General features: G+C 34.8%; 1 protein-coding gene across 3 annotated transcripts; it reads right to left on the minus strand.

Moving 5' to 3' along the window:
- Positions 1-4: 4 nt before the first annotated feature.
- LOC114717930 (uncharacterized) lies at positions 5-15,470 on the minus strand. 3 transcript variants are annotated; one of them, XM_028903164.1, is made up of 26 exons: positions 15,117-15,470; positions 14,063-14,175; positions 13,852-13,978; positions 13,319-13,417; positions 13,166-13,234; positions 12,889-13,023; positions 12,747-12,815; positions 11,514-11,569; positions 11,161-11,320; positions 9,926-10,090; positions 8,437-8,521; positions 7,960-8,193; positions 7,746-7,840; positions 7,591-7,633; positions 5,743-5,894; positions 4,819-4,929; positions 3,948-4,016; positions 3,683-3,826; positions 3,347-3,421; positions 3,085-3,261; positions 2,835-2,920; positions 2,503-2,557; positions 1,322-1,447; positions 1,087-1,200; positions 324-440; positions 5-206 (listed from the first exon to the last, which is right to left on the minus strand). In XM_028903164.1, the coding sequence occupies exons 1-26, from the start codon at positions 15,231-15,233 to the stop codon at positions 141-143; spliced, it is 2,859 nt and encodes a 952-aa protein (XP_028758997.1). In that variant the 5' UTR covers positions 15,234-15,470; the 3' UTR covers positions 5-140. The 3 variants fall into 3 exon arrangements, with proteins under 3 accessions (XP_028758997.1, XP_028758998.1, XP_028758999.1); XM_028903165.1 differs by having other exon boundaries at positions 14,063-14,147; positions 15,117-15,230; XM_028903166.1 differs by having other exon boundaries at positions 12,747-12,810; positions 14,063-14,147; positions 15,117-15,196.
- Between the last annotated feature and the right edge of the window lie 650 nt (positions 15,471-16,120).

Genomic DNA, 16,120 nt, shown 5'->3' on the forward strand with positions numbered 1-16,120 from the left:
ATTGGGAAAGTCTTACAAAATCTGTGGCAAGGGATTAGTGACTTGTTAGCTTCTATGAACTTGCCACTTCTGTCGAGCCAAGAAAAAAATGAACTTGTCACTTCTAAGACTTTTGAGCCCCGTATTGTATTTTGAGAGTATCATTGACGCTTCCTTTGATATAGTGAATAACCCACGAGAGCAGACATCAGAAATGTCCATAAAACCTTCTCAAACCACAAAAAAAAAAAAAAAAAAGAGGAGTAAAAATGAGGAAGTCATGGTGAATTCAGAATCAGCATGCAATTTTTTTTTTTTTGGGGGGGAGGGGGTGTTGAGAATACCGTATTTACAGCAAGCCACCGTTCTAGCCTTCTAATCCTGGATTGCATCTCCTCGATAATCCCTTCCATTGGGGACGCCACTCTTCTTGGTGAGCATTCTGATGCTAAGCTGCTTCCCTGTTCATTCGAGTGTGTTTATAACTAACTATATGTGCAAATACATGTATACATATTTGTCTCAAATTCCAGGCTTCCACTCACAAATACAAACAAAGTTCTGTACGCACAGCCAATTAAGAGTCTGGTTGATTCTTATTTGAGCTCTTAGATAGAGTGAAGATATATTTAGAATTTAGAAAGTCTTCTAGGTGAATGAGATCTTGTGGAGTTGTAGTGCAACCCCAAGGTAAAGAATACAAGTTTCTCAGTGTGGTTGTTATATTAGCATATAAAGAATTTGAGGAGTTAGTTTCATACATTGTAAACCCCGCAATCTATGTCGATACCATTAAATCATATAGTATATCTTATTTGGAGACTAAGCTGGATATCATAATTCTTTATAGTTTTGTATCAAATGAAAAATTAGAATAAAATAATTTATGATTTAAAGAGGCTCTAGCATCTTCTAGTAAAACATCTAGTCCAATAACTAATCAGCTGAGTTGGATATCATGCTTTCGCATGCGGTGTTAAAGTTTCATTCAACTCTGAAGTATCACAATGGCAATCTCTGTTTCAAGTGTTTGCACATTTTAAGTAGGAATAACATTATGAAGTCCTGAAAGCCAGATAAAATAACCATCCAAAGAGCAAGAGATACCTGAGATTGAATAAACTCAACAATTTCTTGCATCCTCGCAGATTGCTGAGAGTGGATGCCACCAAAAGTTCTTTCCAGTGCAGGTAGGTTTTCCAAAATTATTTGAAGATAACTCTAAAAAAAAATAACGATATGTCAACTACAATAGAGAAATAGTTAAGCAGCTATGCTACTTAGCTGAAGTCCAACAGAAAACAAAACAATTTAAATGGGGAAACAGCTAAAAAGTCAATACTTTAGTAGTATATGAACCATCCAATTTAAGCATTGAACCAGCTGCTGCAACAGCATCCTTATCAACACCCTTAATCTGAATGTATGGACCGGAGACATCTTGTAGATGGTCAACCTCAATCAGAATCTGAAAGCAGGAAAGGACAATCTTTTAAAAGAGTTTATAACTTGATTGATTAGGAAATGGACAGAAATCCTTTAGCCAACTAGTTATCCTCATGCTTGATACTGTTAAAATAGCCCAAGTAAATAAAATACAAACGTCAGGGATCGCAAGAAAGATAAGGCAGGAAGTGATGCAGCATCATTGCCAACCAACGATTAATTTGTATTTGTAGGCTAATGTTTGCTCATCAGCAAATACATGCTTGGCATATAGCAAGTACACCTAATTTGACTGATTCACCATGAATGAACATATGACACATACGACGTGTCCATGTTTTTGCCAACACCATTCTCACATCAAGTATTAAATGTGCGTTAAGAATATTTAAGTTTTTTTTTTTTTTTGGGGGTACACCACCCTTAATTGATAGCTAAAGACGAATCTTTTTTGAGATGTAAAAAGTGTGTTTTGCCTCTTCCAACAAAGTATTTTTCATACACATAAATAGGGATCAAACCCTTGAAAACACTGCTTAAGAGGCCCAGCTACCCGCCAACTGTGCCTGACCTTGCTGGTATTCAAGTATTATTCAAGCATTTAGCTTTACGTTGAAGATTAAGGCCTAGCATGTGAAAATTTTCTTCTCAGACGCCGGTTAAGGATAATTGACTACAGATATCTCTTATGCTGCCTTACTGATGACAAATACAAGAATTTTGTTCCCCTCACAGACTCCAGCTAAAAATAACTAAATATCGATATCTCTTGAGTTGTATAACTGATTGCAAAATTTGAAAGAGAGTACTCAAATACGCAGGGCTTCACTTTTGATGTGTCATTAAGAGTGCTATTAGATGTGGTTGACAATTCGAGAGTTTATATGACAATAGACAACAAAGCAAAGATCCAGTTGCAAAAGAGTGTTTGGATCTCAGCATTGAAATTAGTCAAGCTCAGATTTGGAGAGGAGGAGAGGGAGGGAGAACTGGAACAAAATTTATGTCAGGCATGTAATTTCTACTCAAATAGGCATATTCTCAGTCAAATAAGGATTATAGAATAAATTAGGTTACCTTTCCATCCTGGTAAATGAACGCAGATGCTTCAATATAAGCTACTGCCTGATACCTGAAAGGAAAAAAAAAAGGTGCAGACTATTACCTCAACCATAATTCAGGAGTACCGTAACTCTGACAGAATGGATTTGCAAATATCAGTAGCCGGACATCTTGCTATGGTCAAATTCGTTACTTAAATGTCCATTCAATTGGATATCAATAAATATTATTGTATAGCAGCAATAAAAAATTGAGTCTAATCTCAATATTCAGAAATTCTGCATGATCTTCTAATCAGATTCTAGGAGAGGGTTGCCTATTTCTTAAAAGTTAAAATGTGGGCTTACCCCAGATTGAGAAGACCTGCAACCGTACTAATGCCAATATCAAAATCCACTTTCGGTTGAATGATGAAGTTTCCTTCTCTAATAGGCTGACAAATGCAAGATAATAGGATAAAATTACTAATCAAGCATAAGCGGAAAGATGCATTGGGAGGTGATAAATATAACTGTAAACATGTGCTGGTATCAGTAAGGAACTTATGGAGATGGTAAATAGGGAATTTTTTTTGGGGTGTAGGGGGCTGGTTCCAACCTCACGTATCAACAAAGCAAATTTTCCTTCACATATTCTGACCCTTATACAATCACCCTCGGTCAACTGTCCATTAGAGGGGATCCCGGGAAGCTTTAAATATATATCAATGAACTTCTGAACAGAACTGCAAAATTTTGCTGGATCAAGAATCATAAGAATATCTTGATAAGCAACCTGTTTTCAATTGTGATGCTCAGTAACTATAATGAAAAAAATTTCTGTATTTAATACAACTTAAAAATACAGATCAAGCTCTTACCTTTTTATTACTTTTCAATACAAACAATGAACTCTCAGGGGAAAGAACAGGGTCAAAGTCATTTCTTATCTTAAGCTGCAGAGAGAGAAACAATAAACGTGGCTTCCACAGGTTTTAAAAAACAAACTTAATAGTAAAAAGAAATTATGTCCAACACATCAGTTTATGAAAAAAGAAAACATCATCTACAAAGGTTAAAGACACTATCACAATAAAAGGGATTACGGTGGCGGGAAAAATTAAAAGATTAAATCAAGGGATAATGGACATGAGCAAAAAAGTATCAACACTTATATTCTAAAGAAATAATAAACAGAAAGCATACTATCCACTGACATGTGCATGGACAAGATGTGGTTCAATGTGCTGCTGGAACATGGGAAATACTGTCATCATAATCTCATTTTGGGACATAAAATATCCCACTCTACCCTTATCCCTTTGAACTCGAGATATCAAATGTGAATGAACACCTCCTACCTGTTTCAAACAAACGAGCAAAGAGGAAATAACTTATTTCACAGGCTTCCTTGAATTGACAAAACTGAATTAGTATTTCAAAAAGACAGAGCATTCAGAGGTTAAGGAAACCCATTCTTACCACAGCAATCCACAGGTCAAGAGATTTTCGGATATCAGGATGCAAAGCATAAACCCCTTCAAATATAATCTGGTCAAGACAAACACCACTCTAAGGAATCCACAAGAATAATTGGTAAAGACATACAAACTAGAATACATCAGATATTCAAGTTAGGGATTTATTATTCTATCCATATCTATGCTGCACTTTTCTGATGGTCGTGGGTTCTAAAGAAACCAGAAACGGAAAGAAATTACTATGGAGTGTAAACAGACTTCTAAATGCGTAATGATCAATTCCAGCACGGGCTCCCTAAACCAGACCAAGGGTGTTCATGCCTTCCAGTAAGTAGAGTTCATTATAGGAAAGCTTGCAAGTTATGACAGTTACATTCTGCTACCATTTTTTAACTCTAGAGTAGCCATGGTAACCATGGGGAGATAGTGCATATTGCCAGAAAGGGCTAGCCCAGTTACTGCACCAGCCCATTACTGTGTCCATTTCTAGAACAGCACAACGCTCAAAATCAACTTCCATATGTATAGAGGCACAGCCACAGGTGCATGCGTGTATCGACAAAATTCAATATATAACTGATATAGAATTGAACTAACTAGTTTCAGGTTGCTTTAAGAAAGGACTTTTGTGTGTGTGTGTGTGTGTGGAGCATATCAGACACTCTAATTGACACTGACGACTGAAATATGCCACAGCAGGTTTTCATGTATACAGGACAGGACAATCTTTGTCCCTATCTACTTCATAGATTAAAAGCAAAGGCTGTAATGCAGAAAACATATACTCCTCCAGTCCTAAATGTAAGATCCATTTATATTACAAAATGAGTCTTACATTTAGGACCGGAGGAGTACAATTTATTATGACTAACCACTCCACAATCTTCAGAAACTTCAAGTTCCTTGAAGCCACTCCGAGCACCACTTTCCAGGTCAAATATAGGAACTTTTGTTCTCCGAACATTTCGTATGTCATCAATATTCTGGAAGGAACTCAATAATATGAACGATAAGTTGCTAACAAAATCATGAGTTAAATTAAAGGAAAGCATTGAGAAGTAATATGGCTGCAAACTTTAAATATCAACTCAGTATCTGCAGACTATTTCATAATTTAAAGCTAAAAGTAATAACCGTAACATTTTTTGGGCCAAGCCATAACACCATTTGAGTAACAAAAAGCCTTAAGTAATGAAAAACATGACTGCCATGTAATGAAATGATAATTATAACTGTTTCAAGAGACAAGCAAACAATAACACCATTTTATCCACAAAATCTGTAGCCAAAACTAATTAAAAGTGTTCAGAAGCAATCAACTCATAGTTAAAAAGATCAACATTAACATGTGTGTTACCAAATAGCAACACAAAATCATGTTTGAGTTTTGGAGAATAGAAAGAGCATCTACACTTCTTAAATGTCTGCAAGGACCACCCTAGCCACAAAAACAGACATAATTTTCTGGGCAATGCTTCTTATAGACCAGCATGTCTTTGCTCCAAATAATTGAGGCAGGAGAATGAACTGGAGGAGGTTTGTCTGTGAAGACACTCATTTTTGCATGGCCATGCAAGTGATGCACTAAAAAGTTCTTAACCAATCACACCTTTGGAATCCCAGAAAGGAACAAACGACCGGAACTGTCTACTTTTAAAAAGAAAATGAACCAACATAGGGAAATGTTTTATTGCTCATGGAGTTCACAAAATGTAGATATGAAGGTACAATATTCATCAGCCATAAAAAAATGGAGTGATGCAATAAACTTAATATAGTCAACTTAATGCCCTTACCTTTGATAACAAAGCCAGATCAAGTGAGCTGAAGTTATCGTATTTAAAATCCTTTACTCGTTTATAATAGCTTTCCAGAGAAACTACCTCACAACCAATGATATTTGCCATTTTATGGGCCAAACTAGTCTTTCCAGACCCACTTGGACCTCCTGCAGCAATATCAGCATACACAATCGCCTAGGTTAATCTTTTTGCTGAACTACAGCAGATGGATTCTTCACAAATTTGATCTCACAACTATTGTTAATTTGGAAACTAAGAAGAAAATAGATAAAATTACAGAGCACGCCCACTCCTGTGTATGTATATGTGAGAATGCAATGAGTTAACTATCCGTTATTCATAAAATCTATACTTTTCAGTTGGAAAACAAAATTACCAAAAAAAAAAAAAAGAAGACAATATGATGGAATATGGGTAATTTTAGATTATTTTCTCATTAGGATTATTTGTTTCTAAGAATTATCTTTTACATTTTTTGTATTAGGATTTAAATTATTTTGCATTATTTTATTTTATTTTATCTAGGACTTAGATGATATTTTATGTCAATAAAATATTATCATATCTTCTAGGATAATATATTTTAACTAGGATTAGGTTAGAGTTAGGACTCTATTAATCAGCCATTTAAGAGTGATGAATTGAATAAATGTTTGAGTATTCTGAGTTTATATATATATATATATATATATATATATTCGTCTGTTTCTTCTACCTCAATTCAAACAATTCATCTATAGATTATACATCCCTCCTTTCTTGCTGTCCCTCCTCCTCCTTTTTTCTCTCCTTTCCCCTTCCCTCCTTGTTTCACATCACAGTAACACTATAATTAATTAATTATGAGCAAAGAAAATGGAAACAATTTATTTTTCCACTATTCATTGAACACCCTGTAACTAAAAGAATATTCTCAGATCGAAAAAATTGGGGCACTAAAAGTGGAAGATAATAGATGAGAACTAGTATGCAACATAGAACAGTTCACGCACATGAAAATTCATGACTTTAATACTAAAATAATCATTTCTATAAAAAATTAAGAAAATTATCATCTTCATATCTGAACCTTCTCAGCATCTAGTCTATATCTCAACAATTTGAGCACTAAAAGCGGAAGAGAATGGATGAGAACTAGTATGCAACATAGAACAGTTCACGAACATGAAAATTCATGACTTCAACACTAAAATTATCATTTCTATAAAAATTAAGAAAATTATCATCTTCATATCTGAACCTTCTCAGCATCTAGTCTATATTTCAACTTGCACCAAGCATGCATTCTGGGCAGCTGGAGTTTAATATAAACAACTGGTAACTTTCCTAGATTAAATATATATAAGGCATCTGCTGCAATAAGAGAGTTTGATTCTCAAGAGCTCACCCAATATCCCATAATCCTAACCTGGCCTTAGACTATTCGTTTATTAAGTATTCATTTTATTTAAAACTTGCATGACTTCACCAAAAAGGCTTGAAAGACTTATATGATATGACCTGTCTATTTTGACAGTCCCCACTTTATCCACATTTTTCCTTAGATTGCATGTTCTTTAGTTGTTGGTAGCTTTTAACTCTTAGCAGATAACTAGTTGCACATCATATGTTATTGCCAAATGAAACATGTTTCTGCATCATAATTCAATACAACAAAAAGAATAAGAGAAATGTTCATCATGTGTGTGGAACTACCATAAATGCACCACATCCAACACCCAACCCCTCCACTGTGAGAGGAAGATAGCCACATATATCCAGAAAAATATGCATATGTGTGTAAGGGCAGATTAGTTATGCACACACATGCAGAGACAGGTATCAGAAAACATCTTGTATTACCAATTCCAACTATGACTGGAACTCCTTTCTTCTCCAACAAAGCCTGGAACAGCAACAATTAGGGAGAACGGATTCAATCAAACCCATAAATGCGAATTGTTTTATTGAACACTCATCTTCAAAATGTGATGCTTGGAAACAATTTTATTCCTCACCTGTATTGCTTGAACGGCCAAAAGCAATCCCCTATCCAGGTCATAGGAATCAGGCATTGGAGCAAGCCTCATAGTATCCCTGAAAGATGAAGGATCTGTGGTTGCTTCATGACAGAAGTCTCAGTATAAAAAGTCTTGTGTAGATGTGCAGAACTTTATTCAACAAAATAGAAGGAAAAGTTTAGGATATATTCGCCGATTTAAAGAAAAATACCTAGTGCTGTGTTGTCAGTGCTAGATGAATCTGAAGATATAAAACGCCAAGTTGCTATGACAGGTTCCATTTTGGACTTTCTCGGGGATCGAGTCCATGGCTGCGACAATTCCTCAATTCCAGTTACAAGGTCAGGGGTAACTCGAATTGGCTTTGGTGCAACAATTTCTCTTTCTTGATTACCAGACCCAGGTGTATTAGACACAAGTGGTGGTGTACTGAGACGAGGTACACCTGCATGCAAATTGAGGAGACATAACTGCTACAAAAATTGATGTTAAACAAGAGCAACAACGGAAAACTGTGCTTTCATTTTCTTGTTGATTAAAATAATCGATTGATGATAAACAATATAAGAACAGCAGATAACTGACCGCAGTTGCTCTCACAACACAAACTCCAAGTGATCCCCAACACATTAAAAAATAAATACAGGAAATATATTATCATAAACATGAATAGATTATAAAACCCTGCCTTTTCTCTCAAGAATCATTTCCAGGTATGACTTGGTGATCCAAGGGCCACACACCCCCATCTTTAATGCTTCTGTTCCAACTGTCTGCAAGAAGAAAAAATCCCTTCTTTCTGATGAGTAGGTTAAAATATTGCCAATATAAAAGGAATATGATCACCCAAGTGCTAGCACACAATATGAAAACAACCTATTCATGTTTTTGCGATCAATAGTAATATAATACACAGTGGAAGGAGTACCAATTCAAACTCATCGAGCCTAGTCTTTTTGCGATCCAGTTGACATAACCAAAATCATAGAAATTTCGGACCAAATCCTCATAAAGGAAATTTACCTTCAGTTACACTGGAAGCCTTGTGAATGGAAAAAGCTATGGTATAACCCAATTTGGGATTTAACCCAATTCAAATCTGGATTTATCAATAGTACCAGATGCCACATGATTCTTACCAAAAAGTATTTTACTCTTAACTGGTGATACTCAAATTGCAGATCATGATTTATGCTTATGTGGCAAGATTGATACTACTCAATTAAAAACTAAAGACCTATTTGTTAGACAACCTAAAACAGCCAAGGAACAGCCAATGCTGAAAACAAAATGTTCACAATCATAGGAGACACTTTATTTTCAGAATATCACTATATAAGTGTGCGGCCTCTACGACCAAATGATTATGAATTTGATCCTTGCCGTCCCAATTCTCTTAGTTAAAATTTAAGTTTCAGCACCTCATGGGCTTGTAATTTGTCCAAATGTTGAGCCCAAGGGCCTTCCATGTAAGGAGCATATTAGACATTAGAAGATTTTCATTCCACTAGTTAAGGTTTTTAGTCAAAACGGTCCTTGAAGCACATGAATATCTAAGGAGGTATCAACTGACACCAATATTAATCAAAATAAGTCTCAAATTATTGAATAATTCTCTGAAGCATGAGTCTATTAATGAATATCAACCTCAAAATTGAATGTTAATCCAGCATAGTTTGGCACCTCATCAAATATCATATAATTAACATGCTATAGAATTTCAAAAATAAAGATACTATCGACTACTCAACTACATAATTATTGTTGTCAGTGGCAAGTAAAATCAACATGTAGTTATTTCGAATTCGATAGTTCTATAACCGTAAATCAATTCCTCCAGATGGATATCAAGAGGTATAAGTGTGTCTAACCTCACCAATTGTCAATTACACACAGATATATTAATATATATATTTTTTCCCATATCACGTGATTTTCTTAATGAATCATAAAAGTTATCAATTGTATTTTTCAAAGACAAAGTGAAGAACTAACAGTTTTGACATATTACAGTTGGCAACCAGATATGAGTACAATATAAGCATAATCTTATTCATTAAATTAACACAAAACAAGCAAGCAAAATCACTAAAAAGTAAGGACTTGATGTGCTTTAGAAGGTTCATTCTGATACTGAAAAGAAAAATAAACTAAAGAGGCAAGAAAATAATTCATACTTTCCTATTTGTTCCCCTCAGCACCATGTACGTCTCACCCAGAGCATCAATGGTTTCAAAAGACACAGAAACATTGCCATTAGTGACTGTTGTAGATGCACGCTTATAGCTAACGACAACAGAGTAACCCAGAGCAAGCAGCCCCCCTAATGTCATTCGCCCAACCTGTTTCAACAACATAAAGCTGGTGCTTTAAATTCAAAGCAGGAGCAGAAATCTTAAGCTTCTAGAATCACAATATTTTCACCTACATACAACAAGAAAAACACCTGTCTGCAATGTGTGATTTCAGTTTCTGTGATAAAGACATATAAAACAGAAAAGGAAAAGAGATGCAGTATCCAAAAAACCAGAGATGCCATTCCTTTGAGCTCAAAATTGCAGGCTGCTAGGCGAATAAATGTTTCAAGAAAAGCCCATTAAATATTCTGACTGTGACAAAAACAAAAACCCTCCAAAAGCATATATTTGAAAAGCTTTTTGCCCTTGAAAGAAACGTTTCATCAAAGGATGACTTCCGAAAAGTTTTGGAAGAGTGAAATCAACAGGGACAGAGCTAACCTACTTCTTGGTTATATGAAGCAGAAGCAACCACAGTTACTTTAATTTCAACAGTTATGTAATACTGACAGTTAAAGCATTTGTTTATTTCACAATAAATTTTTCTTGGTTACACCATAAACTGTGACACACCTCACTTAAGAATTATGACAGCAGAAGGAAGACGAATAGAAGGTTGGTTGCAGCTTATTATATTTTTCCAATAAGGCTTGTGAGGGAGAACAGATATTTCCAAGAAAGCTGCTTTATTGACAAAAATAAATTCTCTTCATAGTAAAAAAGCAATTTTATTTGCAATATTTAGATGTACCGCTGTTAACCTCAAACGTATTTTATAGAATAGGAAACAGATATAAACTATTTTTGCTGCAGGTTCTTGGTGAGGAACACAATTTTTGAAGGATAAGGCATGTCCTCAGGGCCAAATGCAAGTGAAAATGCATCCAAAAGCCAGTGATTTTATAATGCAAAAAAGTATGAGATTATGGACTCTGTTGCAATATATTGGTCAAATTCCACAGCCTCTTCGCATTTTTTCTCAGACCTTTAGTAATATATCCTTTAACTAAATTCTGAAAACAAGACTTACATCCTAACCCATGCTGTTTGATATAATGTCATCATGAAAAGAAAAACCAAAGAGTAAATGAAGAACACTTCGAACTAATTCACACCTCAAACTCAGCCTTTGGTCTGATAATGAAATTTTTGTCAACAATCCTCTGATCACCAAGGGAAAGATAATATCTAATTCCAGATTGCCGCACCTTGATCCAATCATTGATTGTTGCTTCTTCACTAGCTGAAGGAGGTCTAAGATACATCTCTATACAACTGGAAGCACAAGTTTTTAGTACAGTTATTTAGAATTCAAAATATTAATGAATAGCTATTGGCAAATAATATACATGTGCAAGCGCATATCTCAACTAAACTGAAAATATAGTTTCTGATAAATATATTTTGCATTCTAAATAATAATTCTCATGAAAAATGAATTAAGATGGGTAGAATAGCAGCCACTCACTTGTCTGTTTGTGCTTCATCTTGTTGAAAGGAAGAACCCAAATGTCCATCAGGAGACTGTCAGAAAAAAATAGAACTTCGTAAGTAGCTAGAAATTCCATATTATAGTGCTAATCTTCACACTTGGACAAATTCAAATTGTGTGCAGTTGAATATCACCCTGCTTACTGTATAGCACAAATAATGTGCATAACAAAGAAGATGCTATGTCGCATGTAACAATCATTCTATTAATCTACACAAGATCCTGTGGCAAAGGTCCACAGGCTATACTGATCAATGGATGCTAAGCGGCCCAAACACAACTAATATCTTCACAAAATATAGGAAAACACCAATGACAAAAGAAAGAATCCACATAACTAATGAAATTTGACTTCTGAAACATTAGATCTAATCACAAATGATGAGACGAAGAAACAAAAGAGAGGAAAACCATAGAAATAGGGAGCCTCTATTCTTTACCATGCTGGGGGACCCATCTCTCATTTCATTTTTCTTCATCTTTTTTCCATTAAACCTAATGCCCTGCAGAGCAAGTGCATTTTCAATTTCACCTTCTACATATCATACTTCTGAAACTCTAGGTCTGATAAAAAATGATGAAATAAAGATATAAAAGAGATGAAAATCATATCTTGGCCCCTTAGAAATAGTAACATTTTCCATTTTGTCTTCCTCAGATTTTCCTTTCAATTTAGCCCTTCAATCACTAAAATGCTTTCAATGCTGCCCTTCCATTCTATCTTCAACCAAAAATTAATACCAAGCCTAACAACTGACAGATTGGTAGCTTGGAATGAACAATCTAAAGTGCGAGTCAATAGCAGTACATCTAAAATGCTTTCAATTTAGCCCTTCAATCTAAAGTGCAAAATAACCCATAACCAGCAATCTTGTAGGTTTCCGTATAAATGGCTGGTCCACTTTCCTTAGGTGATGTACCAGTGAGTATTATACTCTGAAGTTATACATCCCTTCTACAACATGAATTACACTTCCAACACAGGTTATATCATTTGTTCCAAAAGTACAAACTGCCTCAAAGAGATATGAAATCTAAGAAGTCAATTGACCTCCAGTGGACGAAGGAAGAAAAGATACACAAACAAGTATAAAAGAAAAGGAAAACCGATAAAGTATGCTAATTTCCTCAATAAAAAATAATTATAGAGGTGTATCAACATAAAATAAGAGGCAAATAATGGTAGTGATTTATGGATGTTAGACACACCTCGCTTCTGCATTTCACCTTGTAGATGGCTTCTCTAAATGATGAAACGAAGCTGTTATTAATTCTGATCTGCCATAAAAAGGAGAAAAGGAAAAAGTCTGAGAATTGAAATTTGGTCGTAAGAACAAGAAAAGAGACCAACCTGCGCATGATGAAGATCTGGTTCAATGTGCTTCCGAAACAATGGGAAAATACTGTCAATAAGGTAATCCAGCGAACAAGAATCTCCAATATCATAGCGAACTTTAGAAAGCAAGCTAAAATGAACACCACCAACCTGATTTGTTGAAAATATAAATTAATCATAATACTGAAATCTTCTAACCAACTATCTAAACAAAGGTTTATAAGAATAACATAAAACAATTTAGTGACCATAACTTGTAAAACTGATAATAAGGAAAGAAAGGAGTAAGTACCACAGCAACTCGAATATCTAGCAAAGACCGCAGTTTTGCATGTAGAGCATATGTGCCATCAACTACTACCTGAAGCCATAAACAAAAAACAAGTGAACCTCGCAAAATCAAGAATTGCCCTCAAAAATCAAAACCATAATCAGCCTGGCCTACCACCCCTGACGAAGCACTCTTTATTGCTTTATATCCAACATGTCTCTTTTGTTGATAGTCAAACACAGGAATCCGTGTATCATTTCCTTTGGTCAAATCCTAATTGCAACATATAAGGAATGTCAATTTAGTATACATATGAGTTTGTGTAGCTTCTTTAAACATAACTACATGTACGAATCATTTGCTTTCTTGTTAGAGCCATAAGTTAGTTCCAGAAAGTAAATATTAGATTCGCCCATACTATGGAATCTTCACCATAAAAAAGAACAGGAGCAGACAATAACTTGTATGGCTTCAGCAGCTACCATTTTTACTCTTTGTATTTCTTTCCTTTTCCCCTCCCCCATTTTCATTAGTGTGTATTAATACTAGCCAAAATTCAGGAAGACACTATTTTGATAATTTAAAGAGTTAACATTGAGAAGAACAATAAGAAAAGTATAAAACCAGAGGATTTACTGAACCACGGTTATTCAAAAAGGCTAAACCATAATTTTTTACAGTGTTGAAGAAGAGAGACAAATGCAAACCTCAAGATTCTTGACCAAGGCATCAAAGTCTATAGAATCCAAATCATTCCCTTCATCAATGCCATTGCGATAATTCTCCATCGATATAACAGTGCAACCAATAACAGATGCCACCTTCTCTGCTAAGCTTTGGGAACCATGACACAAAATTCGTGCTTAGCTTAATATAGCACAATAACAATTAAGAAGAAGCAAAAACATAGATTACTACCTTGTTTTACCAGAACCACTAGGACCACCAATGCCAACTGTTACAAGACCCTCTTTTTTCTCTCGAAGTTCTTGGATAGATTTTACTAACAAATAATAGCCATGATCAAAAGACTGCAAAATGTTTATCAAAAATGTAGTCATGCATTTGATAGATTTCTCGGATCATGAGAAATTGGCAATTAAAGATTAAAATACATTAATACTAATAGCCCCAAAAAAAGCTGAAACTAAAAGGTCAGCGACTCTCTCTTACTTACAAGATAATTATGAATTGTGATGAAATGACAATTACAAGCAGGCCAATGTTACTATTTAGTCATAAGACGTGTTAATTGATGTAAAATCATAAATAATAATACCAAAATTTGATAAACACGCACAACCTATAAATTCAACAATTTCATCCAGTCATCCATCCAATTTGACACTAACAATCAACTAGGTATTTTGGAACCAGAGGCAAATGAAAGAAGACATAGGTTCGTGAGAATTGACAACTACATTAAATAATTACTTGCATTTTCTCTTCTACAGTTCTACAGTCCCACCAGCAAATGGACATTAAGATATTAACATGATGCGGCTGTAATCTAAATACTGTTGTAGCATCTCTCTCATAAGTCAGTTAGCCCATAATACTAGGATATAACAAAGAATCAGCGCTCAGGCAAGAAAACACGAACATTGATATTTGCAACTGATTGTGCGAAATTGCAAATGGGTTAAAAAAAAAAAACACTTTTCACGCGGTTGATGAAGCATAAGATCATCCATATACACACAGAAGAGATGAAATTCTAAACAAATGGATTATTAACAATAAGTTGAAGGACACATTTGATGATGAGATTCAATTACAACTAATGCACATGCTATAAGCATATAATTCTGCAACAATTAAGCAAGTTCTAAAATTTAAGTTACAGGCATGAATTCCAATGTTCAAACTCTAAAATTTCGTTCATCCAATTTGCGAGAGTTGATAATTAGGGCAGTGATGAGTGGGAGAAGGAATAGGAAGAAAATTTTTTGTGAATTTAAAGAATGCATACCACATGGAGAGGGAGAGATTGAAGGATGGAGGAGGAAGATGAGGATGTAGAAGGCTGTTGTTGATAGTAGTCGCGGCCTCCTTCATGGAAGACGCGCTGGACAACTTGGTCGTCCATTTCGCAGAGGGGACAATCGCCTCGTTCAAGCAAAAGCTCTATAGCGAACTCCTCTTTTGTTGGCGAGAGGAATCAATTCTCATTCAAAGCGGAAGTTATTATATACCAAAAGGAAAAGAAGCTACAAGAATTTTCATTTTAAGATTTTTGTGGTTGGTGTAACTAAAATTGGTGTGTGTGCGCGCGCGTACCAACTATATGACGGACACACAGACACGCACTGTTTCCTTGGAGTGGCCGTCTCTTGTTACTTTCCATTCTTTCTCACCTTTTTGCTTTCTTCTCTGGCCATTCCAGTTCCAGATTCATTTCATTTGAAACTTCCCCGTTTTGGTGTGACTTTCAACAGGGACACAAAAAAACAAAAGAAAAAAATATTCATGGCGATAAAAGGAAGAAAAAAAAAAAAAAAGAATCATTCAATGCAGATTAAATGTAAGTACAACCGTACAAGACATGAACGTAGTTCTGTCCTAAATATAAAATATTTTTTATAATGTAATTTTTATTATGATGTTATCTCTGATTTTAATTATAAGAGTCAGTTGATTAATTTAAGAAAATTAATAAAAGAAGTTAAATTAGTTATTTGTAATAAATATATGTTATCTTTCCTAAAATATTTTTACTAATTAAGTATATTGATTAGAACTATCATTATTAGAAGGATTATTTTGAAAAATATATATAAATATGAAAAATAAAATAAATTGAGATTTTATATTTAAAATGAAAATAAAAATCAAATAAAATTTTAGATTAGGCACCGTACATGTTTATTGCGAAAACATATGTTGTCAGAACTCATTACCAATAAGGTCAACGATATCGAACCCTCAGGCCCTGTGACTAGACAGCCCACAAGATTTCTAAATGCTTAGCTCTGT

Source organism: Neltuma alba, unplaced genomic scaffold (genome assembly GCF_004799145.2).
Source record: "Neltuma alba isolate B1F8T4 unplaced genomic scaffold, ASM479914v2 tig00011783_pilon, whole genome shotgun sequence".
NCBI classification, from domain to species: domain Eukaryota; kingdom Viridiplantae; phylum Streptophyta; class Magnoliopsida; order Fabales; family Fabaceae; genus Neltuma; species Neltuma alba.

What these genes read in the sequence shown, in the direction of transcription:
- LOC114717930 (XM_028903164.1), bottom strand. Translation starts at nt 15,233, where the DNA reads ATGGACGACCAAGTTGTCCAGCGCGTCTTCCATGAAGGAGGCCGCGAC. An exon ending in AGTGGTTCTGGTAAAACAAG is followed by an intron (nt 13,979 to 14,062) that starts GTAGTAATCTAT and finishes TGGTTCCCAAAG; the next exon opens with CTTAGCAGAGAAGGTGGCAT. An exon ending in GGTGGCTTGCTGTAAATACG is followed by an intron (nt 207 to 323) that starts GTATTCTCAACA and finishes TGGTTTGAGAAG; the next exon opens with GTTTTATGGACATTTCTGAT.